Source organism: Calidris pugnax, unplaced genomic scaffold, assembly GCF_001431845.1.
Source record: "Calidris pugnax isolate Ruff unplaced genomic scaffold, ASM143184v1 scaffold27, whole genome shotgun sequence".
Classification (NCBI taxonomy): domain Eukaryota; kingdom Metazoa; phylum Chordata; class Aves; order Charadriiformes; family Scolopacidae; genus Calidris; species Calidris pugnax.
In genome coordinates, this window is record NW_015090893.1 from 1733124 (window position 1) to 1759557 (window position 26434).

At 36.7% G+C, this 26434-nt stretch overlaps 1 protein-coding gene across 1 annotated transcript in view; it reads right to left on the reverse strand.

Annotated features, from left to right (window-relative positions):
- DOCK2 (dedicator of cytokinesis 2) overlaps window positions 1-26434 on the reverse strand; it is a 231734-nt gene that overhangs the window by 104119 nt on the left and 101181 nt on the right. Inside the window, exons 28-29 of the mRNA XM_014948222.1 lie at window positions 6059-6157; window positions 4237-4331 (exon numbers count right to left, since the gene is read on the reverse strand). Of these exons, the coding sequence (XP_014803708.1) occupies window positions 4237-4331; window positions 6059-6157 (194 nt within the window). The remainder of the gene's footprint in view (window positions 1-4236; window positions 4332-6058; window positions 6158-26434) is intronic.

Here is a 26434-nt window from a genome sequence, read left to right on the forward strand (position 1 = left end):
AAAGAGAGAAAGAGAGAAAGAGAGAAAGAGAGAAAGAAAGAGAGAAAGAAAGAAAGAAAGAAAGAAAAAAAAAAAGAAAGAAAGAAAGAAAGAAGAAAAAGAAAAAAAAGGAAGAGTAGTAATTCATTCCCCTTTTTGATTCTCATTTGCTAATAGAATACTCCCAGTCCAGTGGGACCAGACCACAGCTCTGCCTCCTTCAAAAGGGCTTTGGGAGTCAGATCACACTTTGAGAGCAAACAGCACACAATTTATAATAGTGATTTAAAGTAATTTGAGTTAATCATTCCATCCTGATGCATGCAAAGCTTGACGAAGCAAGTTCAGTTAATTAAGCTTCTACTTCTATTATTTGAACTCTCCTACCACAGTTTCTCCAGGACATGAATGTGTCCATTCTCCCTTCCCTTTGACCTTGTAAGAAGTCATTCTCTCATTCTTTTCGCCCTATCTATGCCAGACATCTAACACTTAGTAGAAATATCCCTGATATCATACATGCACTGTCTGTATTTCTGTGTAAGAGTAATTAGAGTGTCCTGCTCATTAGGAACACCTTTTACCCACAAACAGGACCAAACCTGCAGTATTAGTTATGCTATTCCCTGTCCTCTGCCTCTAAGGAAACATACTCTGATTTTACATTTCTCTACTGCAGTATATCCTGCAGCAAAATTCCTCCCATGCCCACTTTCCCTGCCAGGTACAAAATACAAGAGAGCAGCTGGGGGAGCCTGTCAGGCTTTGCTGGATGCCGTAGGGACAATGTGCCAACTCCATTCTGCCATTAGCTGGGTTACACAATACACATGCCTCACAGCCTCTAACTAATAGTTTTGCAAATTCAGAAAAGGAAGACTCCAGGTAAAATACCTCCTTCAGGGCATAACTAGGCCTGCATGCAGCCTCCTGCTCAGAACAGGTGAATTAAGAATGCAAAACCTTAGTTCTGCTAACATTTTCTGTGGGTTTTAATTTATTTTCTTCTCTCATTGTTACTATAAGAGAACCCAGTCTGATCCCTTGTGACTTGTTCTCTGGTACTTCTCTGGTTTGGAGTAAAGCATGTTAATATGACAAATCTAGATAACTAAATTAGTCTTCCATTTATTTCACAGAAGAACCACCCTCCTCAAAAAAAGCCAAACAAATAATAAAAAAAAACAAAAACCAACCCCAAATCTCTATGAAGACTGACAACAAAAATCCTCCCTCCTAGTTGTTGATTTAACATAAAATTAAGACATGAAAGTAAGATCAATAACTCATTGCCTTATGTAACCTTTGGAACAGCAACATAATCAAAGAGTATAAAGTGTGCCAAATCAATTTAGGTAAGCAATGTGTTTATAGAAGCACTGTTAAATAGCTTCTAAATACTTCTTTTTTTAATGCTGACTTTTTTCTGTAAATATTTTCATTTGACTTGTCAATGCAGGATAAGATTTAGAGCAACAAAGCCTGCCTGGACCAAAGTGTCTCACAAAGTTCAGAGTCCTTAGCAGATAGTATCACAATTCACAATGCCACAAATGAATTTCTGTTGTCAGTAACTGAGGCAATATAGATTTCACCAGATGAATTCCCAAATCCCAAAGGCATATCCTTTGAACAAGGATTTAACCTTCCCCCACCTCTATAGATTAAAAAAAATGCTATATATGTGAATAAGGCAAATGATAAACAGCATTTTCTAAATAAGAGGAACAGTTTGAAAGGTTTGCTATGCTTATATACAATAGAAAACATTTTAGGTTACTTTAGTACTAAGCTGATACCTTTTTAAGAGCAATCCTTGCTACATTAAAAATAATTGCAAATTGCAGCAGCAGCAACATAAGAATGTTCACGGAATTAGATTTTATCTTTACAGCACAGAGATGGGCTCGGACACAGAAACAAGTGGGATGAAACTACTGTCATGTACAAGATCTTACCTGGAACAAACCCATCCACCAGTCTATACCTATTTACTCACCCCCAAAAGAGGGGTTAGCAATCTCTCTGCGTGAACATTAGTGTACACAAGCAACAGAAAGTGAGGTTTAGGCACCTGAGGCCTCACTGCCAGTGCGACTACCCACTAGAACCATAATCCTCACTTTGAATCATGGAACACACACACAAAAAAACCCCCTTTCCATTTAACATCATTCCATTCAAATCCTACGTGAAAATGCATCCAATATCAACATCTGATATTGTAATGCTGTAGATTTTCTTAGCAAATCTTTTGCTCAAGACCCCCAGGAGATTATGAACTTTATTAAGGATCCTCTGTTCTCTCCTTTTCAATTATTATAAAGCTGGAGGAGTAAAATTACATAACTGGGTCATTTGAAATAAACAGCATCTGTGGACTTGTAAGTTAATTGGAACCTATGCACCTTTGAGACAATTCTTAGATTAGCGTCTTTGTGACCTCTAGAAATCTCAGTGTTACTACCATTTCTACAAAACTAAAATAATGATAGTACAGGTGATCAAAATCCACCCCAACAACAGAAGTCTTGCTCAAAAAAAAGAAAGTATATTCACTTCATAATCCAATCCAGCATATCAACTCAAAGTGTCTTCTTGAGAGCAAGAAGCAAGAATAAGTTCAGCTCTAAAGGTAATTCCCACTAAATAAAAAAAGCAAATTAAGTCAATTTTTTTCCTCAAATCCAGATCCCTTTCAGTGAGATTTTTAGCCATTATTTCCACTAAGTATGAAGAGGAAGAAATTCAGCAAATAAAAAAAATAATCCACAAGATAAGGTGGTCACATGGTCACAGCTACTTCTTTGTTCAATTTCTTCTAGATATGGAGATGCTTGTAAAACTTCTGGGTGTTCAAATTCTGAGGAAACTCTTCCTCACCTTCAAGTTTTACAAATAAACAAATTGAACTAACTAACTTTGCTTAGAGCAGCCATGTGTTTTACTTTGCATTCTCAGTCCAACCCTCCCTTCCTTTCCTCTCTTATAGACAAGAGACACAACAAGAAAAAAGCCAGTACCTCAGAACAGCTCCAAACAATTATTAGGAAACAGATCTTCATATAGCCCATCCTGTACCCTATATATTGCCCTTTCCTTGTTGCCAAAAACATTAATTTCTAACTGACGCCCATAACAAAGAACAAAATTCACACCTCAAGGGAAAAATATTTCACTCCTCTCCAAAGCAGCAACGTTTCAAAGACATTCTGAAGGAATCTATCTGTGATACACTGGCCCAAACCAGCTGTCTGAACCCATTATCAGCAGTGCAGGTGCATGAAGATCACTTCCCTTGTCTTTCCAATTCAGTACCACCTGATATGGAACTGAGAAACTGAAAAGAGCTCATGTGGCAGCAAATCTGTATGATGTGAAATTTCACTTCCGCTACTCGCAATGCTCACACCAAGACAACAACTGTCCTGTGGCTTAACGGGGATCAAGCCATCATTTATGGTGACACCAAAACAGATTTTATACCTTTACCCACAGCTATAGTTTGCACAGTTTATGTCCACAAGATACTTCCTTCAATTTTGTAATATAAGAGTAGTCAAAGATTTCTTATTAATAGCTAACTCTCATAGGGCAAACAATAGGGACCACGATACATTTGATCACATGAACTTTTGCTTAGATGCCATCTTGATCTACAGAGGCAACATACCCGAGTTTGAAGTAATCACTCATGATGAAACCCCAAACCATCTATAATATAACAACACATTTCCTCAGTGATGGGAGCTACAGTAAACACCGTGGATCCAACCTCCTCCTCCAAATAGGGCATTGTGCTCAAAGATCTGGTCTTCATCATCAGACCTCTAGCAATCCAAGCAACCATTTCATTTCAGAAAGAAAATTTTGTTTGATAACTCTTACATGGCAGCGAACTTGCTGATTTATTAGTGAGGATATTCTAACCATGTGCAGAAATTGCACATTTGAGATTCAATAGGCCTTTTACAGCTTGGCTTCTGTAGACTGTCAACATGGAGACCAACCATGTACTTCCACTTTACAATTAAATACATTTTTTCCTCTTTCCATTGTAAGTGGACTTAAAGCAGAGGCAGCAAGCTATTTAATGTATTGTCAGTAACTTATTTCAGATGATGACCTTCTTGGCATTCACCAAACTGGAATGATAAAATAATCTTAGAGTGCACAGAAAACGTTTTGTAAGATAAGAAATGAGCTCACTTTTCACAAGCACATGGGAAATGAGCACTGACCCTCAGCCCATTTTACCTGTTCTGCACCATGCTCATTGCCATCCAGTCTGAAGGGTAAACGTTCTTTCCAATGAGATCTTTGAACATTATGAATGTTTCCATCAAGAAGTCCTAGAACAACAAAATACAGTAAGTCTGCGACTGTGTAATACGAAGTTTAAGTGTCCCTGCTGTGATCAAAGAACTAAGATGGATGGTTCCACTCTGCTCCCAGTGAATTCAAAGGAAAAATTCCTGGTGAGATCGGCAAGCCCAGGACTGGAACTGAAGTCCTGTAAAACAGCAGTCTCAGATTCCAAATGAAGGCTGAAAATCATTACATTGGGCTCTTCAGAAAAGATAAGCCATAAATGAATGGAAAGAAAAAGTTACAGTACTTTAGAGCAAAGCTGTTGAATTTTTAATTAATTCGCAAAACAAGTCTCATTGGGCATAAAGAATTAATAGATTTGAAAATAATAAGATTTTTTTTTTATTTCATCAATTTAGTCCAAAATTAGTATTCTAAATTAAAAATTGAAGGCACAACAGAAAGTTTTCAAACAAATCTTTTCCTAGAAGTATTTGGAGAAGACTGTATAATGAACTTAAATAAAATGAACATAATCATTTCAGGTCTGTTTCACATATAACACATCTATGCCGTTTTACCCTTGAACTTCAAAGTAAGTCATCTAGAATCTGCGAGACTGGCAAGCTGAGATGTCATCATTTATTGCCAAAACCTCACAAGCAACTCTCTGTGAAGTTTGTACTCTTTCTTGTCACGTTACTTGCAGAGAGCCAAGTGAACAATAGCTCTCAACAGCATTATTTGACAACAAAACTTTGTCATCTTCACTGACATATACTTACGGGATGGAAAAAAAAGGAGAAGACAACAAACCAATGCCTTTACAAACAGTAAAACCCCTTTGATGTAGTGATGTCCTGTCTTTCTCGTTCTTTTTTTTTTTTTCCTCTGCAGAACCGTTGTAGTTTAAGGATTACTAAAGCTTCTAGGACCAAGTACCCAAACTGCTTGGAAGCTGAAATTATGTTAAAATACTGCTACATTTGCAAGTAAGCTAAAGCACATGAAGAATTGCAAAGGCTCCCCAAGATCCAATCTGTTAGCATTTCAGTTATGGCACCACTCTGACTTTAACAAAGGAAAATGAACAAATCTTGCCAACTGAAAATACTACCTCCATGGACAAACTGTAGATGGTGTAATCAAAACCTTTGCCTATACCTTACCTATTTCAGAGTTATGTCAGGAGTATAAAAGGTCAGACATAGGACTACCAAAACCTTCTAGAACACAGAGAACACTGACTAGTATAAACTAGAATAAACCCCAACTATTGTTAAATTGTGCCAGAAACAGCTGGCATAAAACAATGCGTTGCAATAATAAGGCATTTACTGCACTAATTAGCATACAACATTAACTGGACCAGGAGTAGACACAATAGTGAAAATATATCACCATGTGCAAAGTGAGGAGGGAGGGTACAAGGAATTGAGGGTTGGCTTTGGGTTTTTTTGTTTGTTTGTTTTTTGTTTGTTTTTTTTTTTCTCCTCAGAACAATAGAACACAAAAATGCCATTAATTATTCTTTATTATTATGTTACCACCTCAGTGCTAGGAGCAACAACAGTGACATTTATATCTTTCCAAATTTCTGATTACAGCGTTGTCCAAGGTCACCATTAGAAGAGGGAGGCAACACAGTGACAGAGGCAGAAAGCAGACAGACACAGAACAGGCAAGATACAAAACAATACTACTGATTTCATGCAGGAAAAAATATACTTAGAATTATTTATCACCTCCATGATCATTTTGTACTCACCACTAGTTCTGAACTTGTCTGAAAAGTTTCAATGTAAACTGAATAATGCTGGTTGTTCATCTGATTTAAGATCGCCGTCATGCATGCCACGAAATGGCTCTGAAAGAGAACCAGACAGAAATGAACACATGCAGAATACTTCAGTTATTGGATTGTAGTCTTTCTGAAATTGAACTGCTCCAAATGCCCAATAAATCCTTTTATGTATGCAAAAATAAAATAATATTCAAGCTTTTACAAGCCCAGATGAAGGAAACATGCTAAGAACTCAAAAAAGGTCATTCAAAAGCCACGCTGACAAGGAGTAGCTCAGGTCAGAAAGCTGCACCATTGCTGACAGTCTGCATGGAAACACACATTATGACAAGAAATCTTGATAGATCAAGTATAACTCAATATTACCTTAAGACTTTTAAAAAGCGTGTGTTGTTGCCCAGGATTCTTCCATTTGGAATTCATAGGAAGAAAATATATTACCATCAAAATTTTCTAATCGTTCTAGAAACACAGGCTGTTCATGGGAAAAAATATTGCAAGGAAAGATATTTTTTACATTCTGCACATGTTTAAGTAGCTATTACAGAACTCCATAAAACTTCTATAGAATACTATTCTATAATAATTCTATTACTGTAGAATATTATTTCATTTCTCAAAACTTTTCAAACTTCCCCAAAAGGAAATATTCTATTTTTCTCAATGCCTAAAGCAGAAATGCTGAAAGCTCTACAGTCATTTATAATCCTTGGGTTTCACTGTAACTTACTGAAAGTTACAAAGACATTTATCTCTCAAGCAATAATAGTGACTTTAATGATTTGCACTTTTCCTTTAAGACAGTGAAGAATCCTCCTTATTGTTGTCTTAGAATTTTCTGAAATTTTAATTATTGTTTTAAAAATGAACCAGCTTTAAATGCTTTGATTTTGTTGAAATAAGAGGCTAGGAAGTAGATGAGCATGCAAAATAATTTTCTATATATACTTGGATCTTTTCATCATTCCAGTTTAGAACTGATTCAGCGCCTCTGCCCAGAACTTAGTTTCCACCTCAAACTGATGAGATTCTCTGGGAAACCCTGATTCCCGGTGTACCTCTGCTGACATCAGACAGGCAACAAGAGCACACGTTACCAAAGTATCAGCTGCAGTTTGTTCTACCCAACCATTTTGTCTCCCCCTTCGAAGGGAAGCCTTCTTTAACTTCAGGTTACGGCCACTAGAGGTCTTTTACTTTCATGTGTTAGCTGCTCTTCAGTTTGTACTGCCTTTTTTTTTTTATTTATTTATTCCTACGTGAGCAGACCCCAGCACACTTCTTGCATATAAACAGTGAAAATTACAATATAAAGGAGCTATTATACCTTCTTTTGGAGTAACATTAGTGCTAGTGAGAGGCTTGCCTACTTTTTAAGGCTAAGAAGACACATTTTCTGCAGGTAAACCAAAAGCTTTCAGGTAAGGAATCGTGTGTTCTCGGGTACTGATGCTCTTCTAAAAAGAAATGCTGGTTTTGCTGCTGTAGTAGTTCACTTTTACAGTTATGGATCAGACAAATCTTTTCTGTGATATTAAATGTTGCAGCTGAAAGTAATAATGAATTGCAAAGGACTCAGTAATGAAATTGTGTGTGGGTTTTCTTCTGATGTCTTGATTTTGTAAAGATTACTGACAGAAGTTAGAGAATTGTACATGAACAACAGCTTGTATTTTTAGTAGTTAGACATTCACCACTGAATGCCTTTCTGTACTCATGTTAAATAATCACTTCTTGAAATAAGCAGCATTTCTTCACAGGAATTGAATAGATGCATTATCTTGCTTAAAGGCATAAAGACTTTAAGAAGGTTATTTCTTTTGTTGAAACCAACTTCTAAAATGTGTCTTGCTATATCTGTGATTATGGTACAGCACGAATGCCTATCCTTAGTAACTGTGTATGGTGATTTTAAAATTAACAGATATGCTCGATTACTGAAAAGAGCCATGAGCAAAGATCACATATTGCTGGCCAGTGTCTCGCCCCAAACCTGTCAAATTCACATCAGTGGGACTGAATGATACATAAAAAAAAAAAGGGCACAGTAAAGCTGGTTTGCTACAAAAACTTCCTCCATCATTTCCATGTAACTGTAAAGCAGGAAAATACATAAATAGCGTTTGATCTTTAATAATGTTCTTGCCAGCGATCTCAACTATTAGAAATTAACTGCTAGCTTCTTTATAGGGTAAAAGCTTGCCCCTCCCTCCTCATCCCCAATCGCCAGCAATAAAGATTTGCTTCTCAGATGCAGCCTCAGGTCTCTGAAGTAACTCGTGTGCTCTCAGCATCACCGCTCCCGCTGACAGAACTTCAGTGCAATATAGGGCTATACAGAGCTGTGATCAGATCTGCCAACATCTCTATGGATGCACTGAAATTCCCCTCTGCTGTTAAAGTACCTCTTACTAGAACGTGCAAAGAGCATCAGCTGCTTGAAAATACAGTAAGTTGTGCACAAGAGGGATGTGTTACACTCTGAATGCAGGCTGCATGTTTGCTGCATGGACAGAAGAAATTCAGAGTCAAGCACCACCTACAAACATAATAGTCTGATGCTTATGATTCAAAAATGTATTTCATTAAGACACGCATTGATTGTATGGAATGAACAGTATAAAAAAGGTTGTGGCAGAGTAGATAAAGTTCTTCAGATAGAATCCTAACAAGTCCTTTCAGCTGTGCTTAGGCTTGTTAGGATTTCTCCTGTGAATTACAGCAGAAAATGTTGATTAGAACTAGGTCAAATGTATAAAAAAGAAACGTATCCAAGTAAACACCTGACTGATGACAATAGTAAGAAAAACAGAAATAGCTCTGAATACACTGTACTACTATGAAGAGATCTAATAAAATATATGTTTTCCAAGTTAAAACCATACATTTAAACAGAACAGAAACAGCACTGAACTCTGTTTGTTCAATTAACCAATTGGCTGATAGCCTTTCCTAAAATGTGTAAAGAAATAAGGAAATCAATAGTATGAACAATGAACTTCTATCAGGAACACAAGTAAATAGGTAGTCAAATGAAAGTGAGGTAGAGGAGAAAATGTCTCAGGAAACATTCAAATTCCCTGTTCACTTTAAAAAAAAGCATAATTAATGTCAAATTTAAATTAACTATAATGCTGGCTGGCTTTAGTATAAACACTGCAAAATAGTGGCAAAGGTAAAAGAAAGGCTGTTTTGGTTGAGTATATACAAAGTACATCAAAAGGGATCATGCATGTATTCTGTAAAACAACTAGGGCTTTCTAAGGTCAAGCAGAAAGAACAGGGAGTCTCTCCCTTTGGTGTCAAAGTGCACATTAGCTGGGGATGCAACGTGGATGGGAAAAGAAACAGCAGAAAAATGTTAGGGTCATATGAGTAAGATGACAAACTTCAACACCTAGCAACTAAATCCCAGCATACTTTCTAATAGCAGATGGTGACAGGTTGCCGTAGTAACTTCAAGTAATACTAGCACCACAAGAATAAATAAAGCTAATGCACTGGAAAAACAAACAGCAAGAGAAGTAACCTAGAATGGAGCTACACTTGGATTCTGAGCTAGCAGAAGTATTTCAGTGGCTGGAGGGTGGGTAATCCTCATGTAGGTGTACTTCTGGAAGCACTAAGGGGGATATTTATTTCATGCAGACACTTAAGTATCATTTATCCTCATTAATAGAGTGTTTCAAAACACAGAACCTGAGTGTAAACACCCATACATCATTAAAAAGCAGACAAAATACAAACATGAATAATTCCCAATAATCCAAAGACTTCTGAAGGCGCAAGACAATGCAGTTGTTATTATATCCCCTGTTTAACAGAATAGTGGATGTTTTAAATGCTCGTTTTACTTACCCTCACAATTAATGCAAGGTACTAGGAACTCCTTTACATACTACAATCCTCACAACCCTATATTCACTAATAAGGGTTTTACATTTGATTCATGAACAGTTTTCTGTATTGGTAAAGAAGATAAAACATTTTTGTGGTGTATGAATCGATCATAGTGCATCGATTAGACTTAATTCTGAATTCCCTTTCAGGTTAAGCCAGAAGTTTCAAAACTCATCTTATGTTAGTGACAGTAATCATAAAAATGGTGCACATAAAAAATGGTGACCAAGAGTTTCTACAGGCCAAACAGTTCTCTTTTTTTTTTTTTTTTTTGTTCAGAACCAAGTGCAAAAGTCTTTCTGGAGGAAAAGGGATAAATATGCTATCTTTAATGTAATTAAAGAAAAGCCAACCAATCAACTGTTCCAATCTAATGTTAAAAATCATCAATATTTACATTGTAGCACAAGTACATAATTGAGAAGGCCTCTCAAAATATTGTCTTCTCAGAATTATTGACTCATCACACCTGTTTAGTATCATGAGCTACAGAGCAACAAAATCACCAGGAAAGTTTGGCAGATGGTCAGTGATGCCATGAAGAACCACAGTGATTTGAAGTCACAGTTCCTCAGAAAAACACATTAAACCTTGAGAACTGTGGCACATGTAGAGGTTAGCACAAACTTTTTTATCATATTATGCAAGCACTGAATAATAGCATTCTGAAATGAAAAAATAAGCGGAATTTCAAGTGAACTGCTAATGTAGTAGTTCTGGTTTTTCCCCAGAAATAGACATCACTGTCTATGCCTTAAAATGTACTGTTTCTAGCTGTGAAAGCGCAAAAATGTAAACATTGGAATAGGCTGCTCTGCAACTACCCAGAGTGTTCGTCAGATGCACAGAGTACATCTGAAATGGGAAACACCTCCGAATCCACACAGACTTGTAGCTTGCCAATGAGTGCACCCTACTAATAATTAATTTACAAGAAAAGATTAATCTACTTTTAATAAGTCTGAGTTTCTAATTTTCCATTTATATGTTCACATAGTTCATTGGTTCTGTCACCTTGTCTTTTATAGCTGGCTGAGCAGAAGCTTAGGCCTCCTGCCTCTACACCTTCCTGACAGCTTTTCATTTGTGACTGAAAACATGCTGGGCTGGTTTAGCTTCTTCCACTTTTTTCTTTACATTCATATGATTTAGCCAAAAGGACACACAACCATAAAACCAGCAGACTACTAGATGGAAAAATATAGGACAATTTTATAACACAATTAAATAGTAATAGCAGCTGCTCTGTAAGATTAAAAGATACGTTACAAGTTAGACAATTTCAAAATTCTTTCATTTAAGACTTTTTCAAACATAGCTAAAAGCAGAAAGACAATGGTTTATGGGATCACATAAAAGTAGCATGAGTTTTTTTAGAATATGTCCTTTGCCATCTATTTATTTATTTTTAACTTTGTGTTGATTTCCCAGCAATATTCCAAAAAGAAGATTTTTATATTCTTTACAAGGATTTTGCTGCTTCTCCTGCTTGGGTTTGTTGCTTGGTTGATTTTGCACCATAAATCCACTCCAGAATTTCTATTACACTCTCTGGCTATGACGAACACTCTACTGTATTTGACTTACGCTTAAGTCTGTGCTCAAACACAGTTGTGTAATTTACTGCTTTTCCCAGAATGTTAACATTGTGTTCATCCTCAAGGTGTATGTACAAATAAATTCTAGATAATACTATTTAGTATGAAGGGAGAAGGCAATCATTTGGAATGAGCAATCATTGCTTCAAAACTGAACTTGCTTGTTCAGAGCTGTTACAACAACAACAAAAACCCAAAAATCAAAAAACAATGAGCTGTTTCCCCTCCTCACTTAACCACTGCTGTCCACACTCCTCAGCTCTGCTGGATCAGATGAACTCTTCCATCCTTCAGGGATCTATGCAGCTTCGTGCCATGTGTCTTCCCTCCTCCTCTGCAACCCACTAATTGCTTCACCACAAAATTAGCTAGTTTCCAGGCTGAGCTCACAGGCCAGAAGCAACTTCCTGCCCTGGCACATAAGGTATCCACTGAGAATCCCAAGCACCCCAGTGCTGTCAGGCTGCTTATTTCACTAATTTCTTATTCAAAGCTCTATTCCATTTCCGCTTTGCCACTAGAGCAGATGGTCAGTCAAGTTGGCAAAGCAGGGCTTGTCCTGCCAAGTGTCCCCGTGCGCTTATCCCCATGTTAAAAGATGATGCAGTCAGTATTCCACAGAAACCACAAAAGCACACACACTAGAAGCAAAGAATAAGATTAAAAAATATTATCCTGGCTTTATTTACTGCAATAAAGCTTGACCAGTCTCTTGCATTTAGAACTGGGAACCTGAAGGAAATGCCAGAATGGCTGGGATGAGCTGGAGCTAGTCCCTGGCCCAGGGGGATAATAATAAACAGCAGAAAAAAGAACCCCAGAGGGGATTGTCAACTCTATAGGACTAGAGAGCAAAACACACGAGCTGAGAGGGAGATCAACAACTGGGTGAAAAGAAAAGGGTAAACTGACCAATTTAAGTGCAGTAACATCTTTTCTTTCTAAATCATATATTTAAAATTTACACAAGTTGTGAAGATCAATGTCTTGGATGCTGATTCACTTCCTTAAAACTAAACAGAGCCACCTCCTGTATTCCCAGAACTCAGCCACTTTTTAATTGATTTTGTTCTTTTACAGCTGTGCTCACTGAACACAGAAAAATTAAATTAAACTTCAACTACATGATCAGAGATGAGACTAATACAATACACTTGTGAATAGTTAAAACAATGCTTTTGCTTCAAACTGCTTGAAGTTGTATCATTTCAGAAACTCTTCTTTTGCTTTCAAATTGATCTTACAAAGCAAATAAGGCCCAATAAAAATATTTTTCCAACAACTCATCTCCATTACACTAACAAATCTACTCACTGGTATGTTTATGCTTAATTAATAGCAATCTCTAAGGAATCCACCAATGAGTTTTATTGTAAATTATGTAAGATTCTATTTTATTATTTCTTTTGATCGATAGCACAGCTGCACTTGAGCTTGCAAATAATACAATGTTTTTTGTCACCAGGCCACCAAAATCTCACCAAATCCTGCAAATATTCATAGAAAAATCTTTAATTCTGTTTAGTACCAAATATTCTTGTTGAAAAACATATATTGGTTTTGCCAAAGTAAGGGAAATCCAGTACTGAAACATGTGCAAACGCCAATCTGCAGCCATCTCTTAGGCTGAGACCAAAATCAGCAACCCCTCACCTGGCAGATAACCCTTTTGCGAGCTCAGAGTCTGCCCTTTTACTTAGGCACAGCTAAGTAAGCCATAAGATCCAAGGTACTGTAAAAATAAAATGAAATTTCTTTAAAATCACTATTTCTTTTTTAGTAGCTGTAACAACCAGATAAACTTTTATGTGAGGAGCCTGGTACTTTTTCCCTGCTATTTTAAATGTACATTAATGCCCAAGTGCTTTTAATTTGGCAGTTCCGATTGTTATTTGTCCCCTTCCACCTTAAGAGCATTGTATTGGTACTCTAGTAATTTGTTTAATTTCCTAAAAAGAACATTAAAACCAGGCTGGGAATGACAAGAGTTAATAAGCTACTATTTTATTTATAGGTTCTTTGAAGGAATAATAATTGCTCTTTACCTCCGTATTTTAAAATTGTTTTGACTACTGTTCTTGTGGGCTGAAAGCTGTCCAGCTACGGCCCATTCTGATCTGTGGAGGTGGTGAAGGGTAAACAAAAGACATACTCAGCAAACCCTGCAAATACACATTGACTACAGCCAGGAGAACTTTGACTGCTTGCCTTTAAAGCAATCTTTCACACTCAGCCTGCCTTAAAAAAGAAGTTAACTCATCACTTTGTTCATCAGGAAATTACACAAATGTCTATAAAGAGGTTTTTTCAGGACCTAGATGATGAATATATGAAGGGGAACAAAACCCACCAAATTATCCTGAACCTTTCACAAGGATCCTCAAGATTCTGGTAACAAAATAGTTGAAATAAATGGAGGTGCAGAGGTAATTGCCCTGAAGCTGCCCTGTTAACCCCATTGTTCACCAACACTGTCCTGGCAAACGAACTCTTGTAAGAACAATGTTTTTCTCTGCTTTTTCACGGCTACAGTAAGGAAAACAGAAGAATCCAGTGAGATTCAAGCATGTGTATACACAGGAGTGCCAATATATATATGAATTTACCCACAGAGTTTAAAACTAATTCATTCTGCATCAACAGACGATGATGTGTAATGCATCCAGTCTGCATAAATGGGGACTTTTCCATCAAGGAAGGAAGATGTGCTGGCATAAATCTTAGTTAGTGTAATGCAGCATGCATCCCAATATTTTATATAATTTTCTAACTATATGACTCTTATACAGGATAAAATACTACATGGCTTTTAAAGCCAACTAGGCTGTGGAGAAGAGTTATACAAACATATTCACGTTGTTCTGTCGAGTTGCTACTCTCTGCCACAGATGAAAGCAGGGAAAAAGTGCACAGAAATCATATTTTAATTTTAAAGTAAAGCCAAAGGAGTAACTAGCAACTGTAGGAACACTTTTGTTTTGTCTCTGAAATTTGAAAAATATTTAAATTCTATGGATAGAATAAAAAGCCCAAAAGGGGTTTTTAATTTTTATGTAACAGCAGACTCCGTTTTTAAACGTGAAAAAAATCTCGGAGAGTGGTTAGCCAAGTAACTGGCTAAAAAAGAAAGTTCATAACAAAAAAAAATATAAAATCTAAGACAGAGAGCTTTTCCTATTGAATCTTGGGTAAGCTGGTTAATAGAAACCGTAGGGAATACTCAGTGAAAGGAGAAAACCCCAGGGGAACACATGTATAAGCATAAAAGGATAAAACTTCAAAAATTACAGAATGACCTGCTAGTGGGTATTCTGCAAACTACTGCCGAATAAGCATCCTTCTTAGGGTGGCTCCTTTTAAAGAGTGCCACCTTTAGTATGTCCCAGTTAATTTAGTTTTGGTTATAATATCACAAAAAGAAAAAATTCTGAGACTGGGATAATATATAAAGAAATTTACCAAAATAGCATTATCTGCACTGATAATTTGTGTACACGCTAATGTCTTTTGGGGGGATTGTGTCATAACAACACACTATACCTGGGCTCTGGCATAATAAGGGATACTCCTTTAATAACTCTTTGCACCAGCCCAGTGAGAGCTGAATTTATTATACTGGAAAACTAGGATGAAGAGGGGACTAGAAATCTCTTTGAATAACTAAAACAGGGAATAGTCTAGTTCTTGGTTTTTCTTCCATTTTTAAAATGAAGACAAGAGAAATTAGTCAAAAGCCTGTAAAAGGCAAGGTCATTAGTACAGGAGATGATCAATCACCTAATTATACAGTTAAGGGTAAATACTTAACCATACATATATATAAAACACGCTTTCAGAAACACAGAATAGAAAATATGCACCATTCACTGTGTTTCACAACCACAAGTTAATAACGAAAACTGCTGAGAATTTGAACAAGACATTTTTCTTAATACAAATGCTACATTTAACAAATGGTTAGAATTTATTTGTAAATAAGTTACTTGTTTTGACTGCAGCCTTTAGGGAACTCGCTTAGTTTGTATGTGCTCTGAACAGTTCTAAAACCGTATCTACTTGGGAAGCTTCCAAATTCGACTGCTAAAGCTGCTCTCCAAAGCTGTGACAGCAATTTTGCCGATGAAGAGAAGAGCACATGGAATTCCAGAAAGCCCCAATTTATGATCCATGAATAGTGTGACTGTCCCTTAGTAGCACAATGACAGCAATCCAGGAGCCTCTGAATCCTAAAACCACGACAGGACAGGACTGAACTCCAGTTCCACGTGGGCCACTCGGAGCCTATGTGCATCTTTCCCATCCTCTTCTCCCCTCACACCCACTAAGCACAGCAGAAGAAAATGTCACACGAGTGTATGACAAAACACTGGCCTCACTTCCCACATCGGTGCTTTTGTTTCTTTGTAACACACATAAGCATCCTCAAAGGCGACACCTCTGCCACCTTGGCTTTAAATCCTTCTGACAACAAATGACAGCCTCATTCAGAAATTTATCTCACACCAAGAAAAACCCCAAACATAAACTCTTCTCAGAAAAATGGCGAGTATAGATATATCACCCAGTGTTACAACAGCTATTCCTGAACACAAACTGATTTTCAAACTTTTCCCAGCATTTTTGCAAACATGAATATCAAACTATTTTGCAGCACAGTGTCATCTGGCCATATGAACTCCTGCAGAAGATGACAACTAGATGCCAAAGAAAGACACTTCTTTCTTTGTGTTGCTTTACTACGGTGTTACAACAGCTATTCCCGAACACAAACTGCAGAAGATGACAACTAGATTCCAAACAAAGACACTTCTTTCTTTGTGTTGCTTTACTACCAAAGTATTCAACAAAATTACTGCAAAATATTAGCAGTGATTTACTTTTCCTAATCACTAAACTAGAATATCACCTAAATAGACTGGCTTGCTAACAATCCAGGATGCTAACACCCTCTTTAAACCTAGCAGACAGGGGGTGCAGATAGGTGTTAGGGAATTGCATTCCTAGCAGAAAACAAACAAAATCAGAATCACTCTCATACATAAGTAGCCTTGATCAGAGCGCCAGGGAAATGGCATATATGAAAAATATAATCTGTTATGCCTCTGATATTTAGTGTAGGTATCTCCTAAACAGTCTTATGTCTCTTATTTTTATCATTAGTCACTGCAATACAAAATGCTTGGGAGCATCAGCATATATCTAACACCACATAGTGAAAAAAAAAGATTATGATTAGAACTATTGCAACCTACACCTTCACTAATTACATTTCTATATTAATGCTATTAGATTTAGCAGCAGTTTCAGAACTATACTACTGGAACTGTTCATAAAAGCTTATTAGGTCATGGTATATAGAATCATCCTTTTTATACCACTCCATTGAAATGATACAAAAGGACCTGTGTAGGAAGCAAGTAATTTTTTGTCATTTTAATTTAGTAATGAATACACATACAATCACCTTTGCTGAACTGAAGGACAGAACAAGCATTTTGTAGATGCACATACTCAAAAGAATTTTCAAAATATTTTAGGAGGACTAACCTCTTAACGACATCATTTTGGTATGTTTTATAAACAAATTCTTTTCTCATATATGCATAAACCCATTCAGCAGAATGTTACATTACAGCTTCCTAAACCTGTATATTGTCATCTATTGTATGGTTTCTATTAAAACAAAGCCCTCTCAGAATTATGGTTAAGATATACAACAATATACTACAATATTAAGAAAAGAGTTCGGAAAACTAGGGGTGATTCTGATGCTCTTATTTAACTTCAAAGAGGACTGGAATCAAATTTCCCATTTGGATCACTATCAATTTTCAAAGCATGAAAAGAATTTTAAAAAAGTAATTTGATCATTTAGTTTTTCTTTTAAAGGACACTCTTGATATTTTATAGCTTGAAACAGAATTTACTAGACTGCAGAGCTTAAGGCCAGGAATTCAGTAACGTATTTTTTCTTGAAAAAAAAAGAAAAAAAAAGAGGAAGACAACACAAGATGCTGTACAGACTTTCCCATAGAATTTCTTACATTTAGAAAACATGTTGCAAAAGAGCTTTTACTACTATATATACCAAAGCAATTTACTGTTTTTTAAATGGTACTGTAGTAAAAAGTAATTTGTTCTCTTTAGTTTTCCTTTTAAAGGACATTCTTGATATTTTATAGCTTAAAACAGAACTTACTGGACTGCAGAGCTTAAGGCCAGGAATTCAGTAACATATTTTTTCAAGAAAAAAAAAAAGAAAAAAAAGAGGAAGACAACACAAGATGCTGTACAGACTTTCCCATAGAATTTCTTACATTTAGAAAACATGTTGCAAAAGAGCTTTTACTACTATATATACCAAAGCAATTTACTGTTTTTTAAATGGTACTGTAGTCATGTAAGTTACTTTTATTTAATCTCTACTTGGTATGATTTTTTTTTTAAATGGTACTGTAGTAATGTAAGATAAAAGTGACTTTTATTTAATCTCTACTTGGTATGATTTTGTACAGACTTTCCCATAGAATTTCTTACATTTAGAAAACATGTTGCAAAAGAGCTTTTACTACTATATATACCAAAGCAATTTACTTTTTTTTAAATGGTACTGTAGTAATGTAAGATAAAAGTGACTTTTATTTAATCTCTACTTGGTATGATTTCCTCTGAGAAATACAACAGAGTCATATTTAAATAGTTTCACCAACTACTTTAAAGAATACAAAAACAAAAGGTAGCTTACAACCAAACAAGAGGAGAAAGAATATTGATTAAATATTTAAGTAATTTCACCAACTACTTACAAACCACTTGTAAAGAATACAAAGACAAAAGGTAGTTTACAACCAAACAAGAGGAGAAAGAATATTGTATATATGGAAACAATACGATGCCACATAAGGCAAAAGAAAAGGAGCAAATTTGAAATATAGGAACAGCAGTGGAGCTCCCTTACCCCTTCCAGATCATCATAAAAATCTAAATGACAGTGCTGCAATTAGAGAGTTCCAGGACATTAGGTCGGACTTAGCAGGTTGCACAGCTCAAGGCACAGATGCTCTGGAAGAACAGAGTAATCAAGCATGAAAACAGGAAACCAGTAACATAGTCACCAAGATTTTGGAGGAAAGAGAAGAAGAACTTGCATTCTATTGAATTCAAGAACGTATTATTCAGGATTTCACAGCACTGTGTAGGGAAGAGGTTCTTTGGTGGCAAAGAAACCAAAGAAAATCCATACGTAGGATATGGACAGTGGGCTGGCAGAGTAGTTTACACTGGCCATTGTTAGCAGCTGAAAAAGACCCTAAATCCAGGCCTTGTTCAACTGCATTTCTGTTCCTGACTCTTCTTCCTTTATCACAGGTGCTCCCCAAAGGTTTGGGGAAATCAGCATTCCTCCATTTCCAAAGGAGGAAAATACCTAATACACAAGCCTATGAAGTATCGTGAGTCATGTGTGAAAATGAGACTTCACAGAATGATAAGAGATAAGAGAAATCTAAATCATTGCACCAGAGATAACTATGTGAATCCTACGTTTTTTTATTCACAAAATAAATAATACTAGGAACACAAATATCTCTATAAACATACGAAATTAAAAAAAAAAAAGCAGAGGATATTCCCGCTGAACTAGGTCATTCCTGTTATACAAGGATATACATGCCTTTAGGCTGCCAGTTAGACAGCCTCATAAGGCTTTTTCTGGGCTTACAGTTAGCAGAATAACAGCAGTAGTGGCAGATTTAAAGTCTTGTAGTTGGATATTTTTTTTTAATTCTACAGGACAAAAAACAAAGAAAAGAAACTGAAATGCATACCTAATTATTCTTGCAAACACAACGTAACAAAAACCAAGCTTCTCTAACAGATTCCAGGTTGCCTGTCCTGCTCAGCTTTGTGGCAAGCTTTCTGGTTTCTTGGGCAACCTTATCCAGAAAACACTGGAAAAACTGCATGTTCAGTCATGTCTGAAATAAGACAAAACCCCCATGCCTGCATGCTTTATGTTTATCTGTCTCGTTAATAACACAAAAAATACATTTCCAAATTTTCATTGAATCAGACTGCTACTTAACCAAGTTAAACCTGAAGCTATTCCCAAGGAGACCTTTTAAAATGAAATTATTGTTTAAAATAAAAAACAGTACAATTTTCTGCCAATAACCTCACTACAGAGCCACTAAGGAAATGTACCGCTTGTATGGCAAATAATGAAGAAAGGAAATACCTTCTGTAAAATTACTGACATCACAATAACAGGTCCCAGGAGAATATCCCAGGGGTACAAAAAGGCAGCAAGCTGTTCTTTATTCCAGAGACACTGAAGCAGGGCAGGCCATATTCCATATTATGCAGCCACTTAAGAGCAGAGATTGCTGTTTTCTTCTCCAGCTCACTAGAGATGTTACAATCATGTAAAATACTCAATTACATGGGCCATTCTACATTCTGATGCTTAGAATAGCACCAGAAAGCACAGGGGAAGTGATTCTAAGGCAATATGCATTTACTTACGTGATTAACTTACATTATTACTTTTTAAGGATTTCCTATATTTCACAAGATATGAGGAACAAGATTTTTCTATTAATTTGTAGAGCCTACTACATGTTTTCTATCCTCCCGACTCTTTTGAAGCTTACTGCTTTTGCTTGTGGAAAACTCTTCAGAACACAAGATTTTCTTTTTTGAAGATAGTTATTTCCATGCAGTTTCTGAGTTATGCTCATTTCAATTACCACATTTAGCTTCTGGACTTCTTCAAAATGCCAGCCTGAGTAATGACTGAATAACAACAAACCCAACGCTGAATGACAAGCAAGTGCTACACAGCTTAGGACAGTGCAGATTTCTTAATTAGAGATGTCTATCAATGATTAGCTTCTCTGACTATCTAATAATAACTTTGCTAGCTAAAAATAAAATCTGAATGTAGACAAGTCATAAAATCAGTGACCAGATATAGATATTAAGAAATATCTGACATGAGAAAAGGCAGAGAAACAGGATTTTGTTTTGCCCTTGACGTCAGTGGGACACTTGCTTATGTTGCCCGGTGAGGCAACCCACTGTTAATTTTCTTCAGCAAGGTTCAGTTTTCTTCAGCTTCTTGGTGTGTTCACAGATATTAATCTTACTTTTAGTGACCACAGCAGCAGATCATTAAAGGATGATCTACCATCCTTTGTGTTCTGTCATCTTAGAGACTCAACAAGGTTAAACATCACCTTTCCCAAGAGGACAGTAAAATGCTTATCAACACTCTTGTGATTTTATTTTATTTTACCAGGTTATTGCACCTCTGCATTTTGGAAGCGTTCCAGAACAGACTAGGCACATGATCCAGTTGATTCTAAATGCCTCCAGCAGGAGATACAGATACTTTACTATGTGCTCCCTACTCCCCATCTCAACACGTACTAAAGTATCACCTCAATTTTTTCTGCCATTGTACTGGCTTCCTTTTAAATATCATACTGATTTTATTATCTCACTACATGCACTAAACTCACTTCATGATTCTACTGTATTTTATCCTCTGAAGATTACACAACTGCACAGCATTTGCCTCATCCTCTGTTCCTCCATGCAGAGTTATGCAGTGTGCCAAAAGACCCAGAGCTACTCAATCTCAGCCCTTCAGTTTAGACCATTGTGACACCTCGATAATAACCTCTCACTGCAGAGCCTCATTTTCTTCTCATAGGTGTTTTAAAACTAATATTAAGAGACAGTGAATATTGTCAAGACTAAGAGTTGAATATACAACGCAATTTGTTTACAAACAGAGGTACAAGGTTGATAGAAAAACTGTAAATTTATCCTCCTAGTTTGTTTGGTTTTAAGATGTCACCCTCAGCACTTCAGTCATCAAAGGCATTTGGGTTCCAGCCGAGTGTCCAGTCCCTATGGAACCCAGACCTTCCCCAGCTTACTGCACTGACAAATTAACAAGCTTCGGATAAAGAAGATGAGCATATTTTCTTTCTAAATACCAAGGGACAAAATTGTTTGGATTTGGGGTGTGTGTGTGTTTGGTTGGTTTTTGTTGTTGGTTTTGAACACTCCATATTTCTACATTCCTCAGTATCTGTTTGTCTTACCCCAGTGGGACCAGATTTGACTGATTTTTCATTCTATTGCTTTGAAGAAAGAACAATATTTAGCCATAAATATACTAGAATAATGCTACACGTGGCAATAATGCTGTGACTTAGAACTGGTGTCTCTGAGAAGGAATGAGCCGCAGAGGAGCTTACATTCGGTGCCCGGGGCTCCCGTCATTGGGAGTGGTACAAAGCTTAGAGAGCAACTCGAAGGCTACAATCTTTTCAGGCTGCAAATAATTAACTGAAGTGAGTTTTTTTTAAAAATCCTCCCCTCACAAACACCAAGGCTTTGGAAAAGCAACCTCTTTCTGCTTTTAGAAAAGATTATCAGGCAAAAATGATGCTACAATTCATTTTTAAAGGCACCTTTCCCTGCAAAATAATCTATGCTCCTCATAAGCAATGTAGAACTGCAAAGCATTAAAATACACAGGATGGAAGTGGACTATAAGATGACAGAATAAAGTCACAGAGAATTATAGACAAGTTGATGTACCAGGTTGAAAACATGGCTGAAAAAAAATTGCTTTCAGAATGCTCATGGAAGAAACTAAACCTGCAACTCCTCTCCTGGACTGAGAAATGCTCCACAACAGATCAGATGCAAGGAAAGCAAAAATATACTTGTGTTGTCACTTCCCATTATTTATTAGCAACACTAAGCTGTTGGGTTGTTTAATAGCTGGTCAGGATACTAAGTGTTGTGTTTTTAGCAAATTGTTGTCTTATAAATCTGAACTTGGAGTTTTCCCTAATGCCTACGCTATGGACATTATCTAAATATCTAAAATTTGCAAATGCAAAGCCAAAGGAAGAGAACAAGCATGCCCAAAGACTCATCTATCATGTCATTCTCATGTATTGGGTTGTAATCCCCCCAGATTGAACTCTCCAACATCATCAGGTTGGTGTATTTCAAAGTAAAATAACTTGCAGCAGGAACTCATAATAAAGAGAGGTTTCTCTCTTGCTCTACTCTTCTCACCAGTTGTCCTCAAGAATGGGTAATTCTGGCTCATGGCAGGTTGAAGATAGAATGAAACCGAGTTCATACAAGAATCCAAATTACCAACCTCATTGACATTTATATCACTGCTTCATTTTGCAAATATTCAAAAAAAAAGACATTCCAGTCCATTATACTGTCTTAACAGACTACGCTGCAGAAGGATAACACTTGAGAAAAGATTCCTCTGACATTGAAAAATAGCCATGATCACTATTGATACCATCTTTTCCCAGAGGAGCCCCCAGCTCATTAGATCTCAACCTACATTTTCTCCACCTGCAGCTTTTCGCACCAGAAGTAGGGAACTTATGGGAAATGTTATTCTCTGCATATATCCTGCCAAAGCCAATAAGCATAATTTCAGTCTCTCCAGCACTTACTGTCAGCCAATTTCTTGTAACCCCGTCTCTAAACTGCCGTAATTCAATTCCCTCACACTGAAAATGTTTTTCAAAACCAGCAGTTGGAAAGGGATACAGCAAGGTATATTCAGCTAAGTACACAAAATACATCTCATGAGGATGAAATATACTGCCACTGGCATTTCTGATGTCATTCACTGCCCTGAAGGAATACAGGTAAAAAAGCCTCAAGATGCAGATTTTAAGTTCCAGCCCTGTTAGTGTGATGAGATCTGGCACAATCTTTCCAGGCAGGTTTCAATATTTCCCTAGGAAACCCAGAAGCCATGGGAGAATGTATTTCAGCAAGAACCTGGCATGGTTTCTTCTCTCACTCTCTCCCAATATATCCAGAAGGTTTGTGATATAAGTGAGAGTAACAGTTGACTCATTACATTTACTGAATACTCCCACATACAGAAATGGCAAAAAAATAATATTAAGTTATGGAGATCCTGAATAATCACAACTGAAAACACGGTGCTTACATGGCAGTACGTACAGCTGCAGCACAGCAGAACGCTAAATATTTTTGGACTCAGCTTTGCCGTGTCATTCTTCCTGCTCTGAGGTAATAAATTAATTGGAAAAAATTTAAAAAACAGCATACAGAAACCAACTGAAAGTACAGGGGCTGCAGCAAGTACATGCAATTTTTTTTTTTTAAAGTATATAAATACTGTAATGATGAAAACAACTCAAGTGTAGAAGTCAGCCTTCAGCAAGTGCTTTATTCTGTTTCTAGATGGTTTAGGATAGAAATAGTCTTTTTTCCTGGAACTGAAGTTTCTTAGATTCAACCCACATACCTACAGTTCAAAAGGGAAATATGTCTTAATCTACAAAACCAGTATTAGCCCCATAATCATCTTTTCATATTCACCCAAGAGCTCCAATATGAAGAATTTATCATGCACCCTCCAAGTGGACGGAAATGGAAGAAACCCTCCATCAAATCCTAAGACATGCACAGATACAAAGAAAATATAGCTAACACAGTAACTTCTTACTTGATGAATTCAGGACAAATCTGCCCAGAAAATGAAATTATGTAAGACTATACACAAAATACATAATACTTTTTTAAAAAGTAACAGCATTTGCTCTAGTGACAGTTTGCACACCCATTTTAGCAAGGAAGACTAAGTGCAGAGTCATGGAACACAGACATTTATTTTCCCCCAGTTGTCCATCCAGGCCAAATGCAAGACTCCATTCTTTGCCCCTAGTATCCCCTGGGTCTTCTTACTTAACACAATATGAAAATCACAGTCGTTCTAGTCGTATTCTCAATAGGTTATTGAGAACCAATTCTGACCTATAAATCATACTTTCAGGTCAGCTGGGAGCTTTGCTGGAAGAAATAACACCCTATGTCTCAGCCAGGCTCTAACCACACTGGTAATGCAGCAGCCCACACATTTTAAATGGCATCACAATGACTAGTGTAAGGACTTTATCTAAGATTCCTAGATTCCTACCTAGAGTGCACTTCTGCACTAAGCCTATTTAGAAGGAGTAAAATTGCCTTCAATAATCAAGCAACATGTTATATTGAGCAACAATTATTCATAATGAAAAATTCTACAACTTGTGGTGGATGCTGTCATATTACAAGGCATTCCCAACACATATAGGAAAATATATCAATTCTATTAAGAAGCTTTCAAAATCCAGAAGCACAACAATGAAAACATTAGTGTCTTGTAAAACTTGAGAACATTATTAGAAAAGATGGCAAAATTTTTCCTTTTATTTACTTAAAGTCTTGCTGTCCACTGCACGGATACCTTCCTCAAGGGCACACAACCATCCTCATAACTTTTCACTGAAAACTGAAACCCAACAAAACATGTTATATCATCTTGCTAGTGTTTGAATTTCAGTTTGAGAGGAGCATATACATTCAGGTGGAAGAGTTCTGCAGCTCATAAATGAAGACAGAGGAATCATGTTCAGTGTATGAAAGTCTAGGCTGTGATTTCTCTTCCTAGGATGGAGGATAAGGGACTTGCAGAAAAAAAAATAGAAAAAAAAAAAAAGCAACCTAACCATCCTCATAACTTTTCATTGGCAACTGAAACCCAACAAAGCATGTGATATCATCTTGCTAGTGTTTGAATTTCAGTTTGAGAGGAGCATATACATTCAGGTGGAAGAGTTCTGCAGCTCATAAATGAAGACAGAGGAATCATGTTCAGTGTATGAAAGTCTAGGCTGTGATTTCTCTTCCTAGGATGGAGGATAAGGGACTTGCAGAAAAAAAAATAGAAAAAAAAAAAAAGCAACTCCATTGTCTCACCCAAGAATCGTTTGTGACTATATGAGCACCTGCCACCTGAAGAATGAGCCAGAGCTCAAAAGTGTCACGTAAAGTAGGGGATTGCAGAGCACAGGTGCCAAAACATTAAATACACAGTATAGATTTCCTATAGCAGCCTTCTCACCAAAGACACACAGAAGAAAGGTGGTGGGAAGTGGCAACCTGTCCCCACAAGAGCTGTGTAAATGTCACTTTTAAGTTTGCTGCTTAGAAAAATATTTGGTTTGGTTGTTATAACAAGGATAGCTATTACAACTAAACAACCAAAGAGAAAGTTCAAAAGGTAACTTTCCTGAACAAATATATCTGTAAACTGCTAAGGCCTGCAAAGCAGCACGCTCTCTCATACACACATGGATGGGAATATCTGCCTATGTATCTATAGATATAGTTATGTTAACATTTCATAAAGCCTGAATACAGTTTCACAGCAATCTAAGGTGTAAGGTCCTCAAACCAGGACAATACATATGCACAATTTTACACCAACATCAAGTACTTGCCAGTATTTTTCCAACTAGCAAGAAAACAATAGAATACCACATTTATATGAGAAAGTGCACTGAAATTTTATGTTATGAACCAGCTATTTGGACACTTGCCAGCTCACCACCCTGTCACAATGAATAACTTCCATCTCCCTGGATGCACTCAACCATTGCTTCAAGAGAAATTTCTCAGTTTTAAGTACGCTTGTCTCTGCAAACTAACACTGGAAAAAAAATCCAACTTGTGTACTATACAGATGTGACTGAATGCACTCACTTAAGAGAAAAGTATGTGCTATATCTTATTTCCTGACAGTAAACCTTGTATTAACAATTTCCAATATGTGCTCCAAAAGAAATATTGAGACAGAAATGCTTTCTAATCCATGAAACCTTTTGTTCTGAAACAGCCAATAGAATGAACCAGCTCTTCAAAGGAGATGGCTGAACTCTTATTTTGATTAGAGTAGAATAAAGGAATTTCAAGTACCATGGTTCTGAAA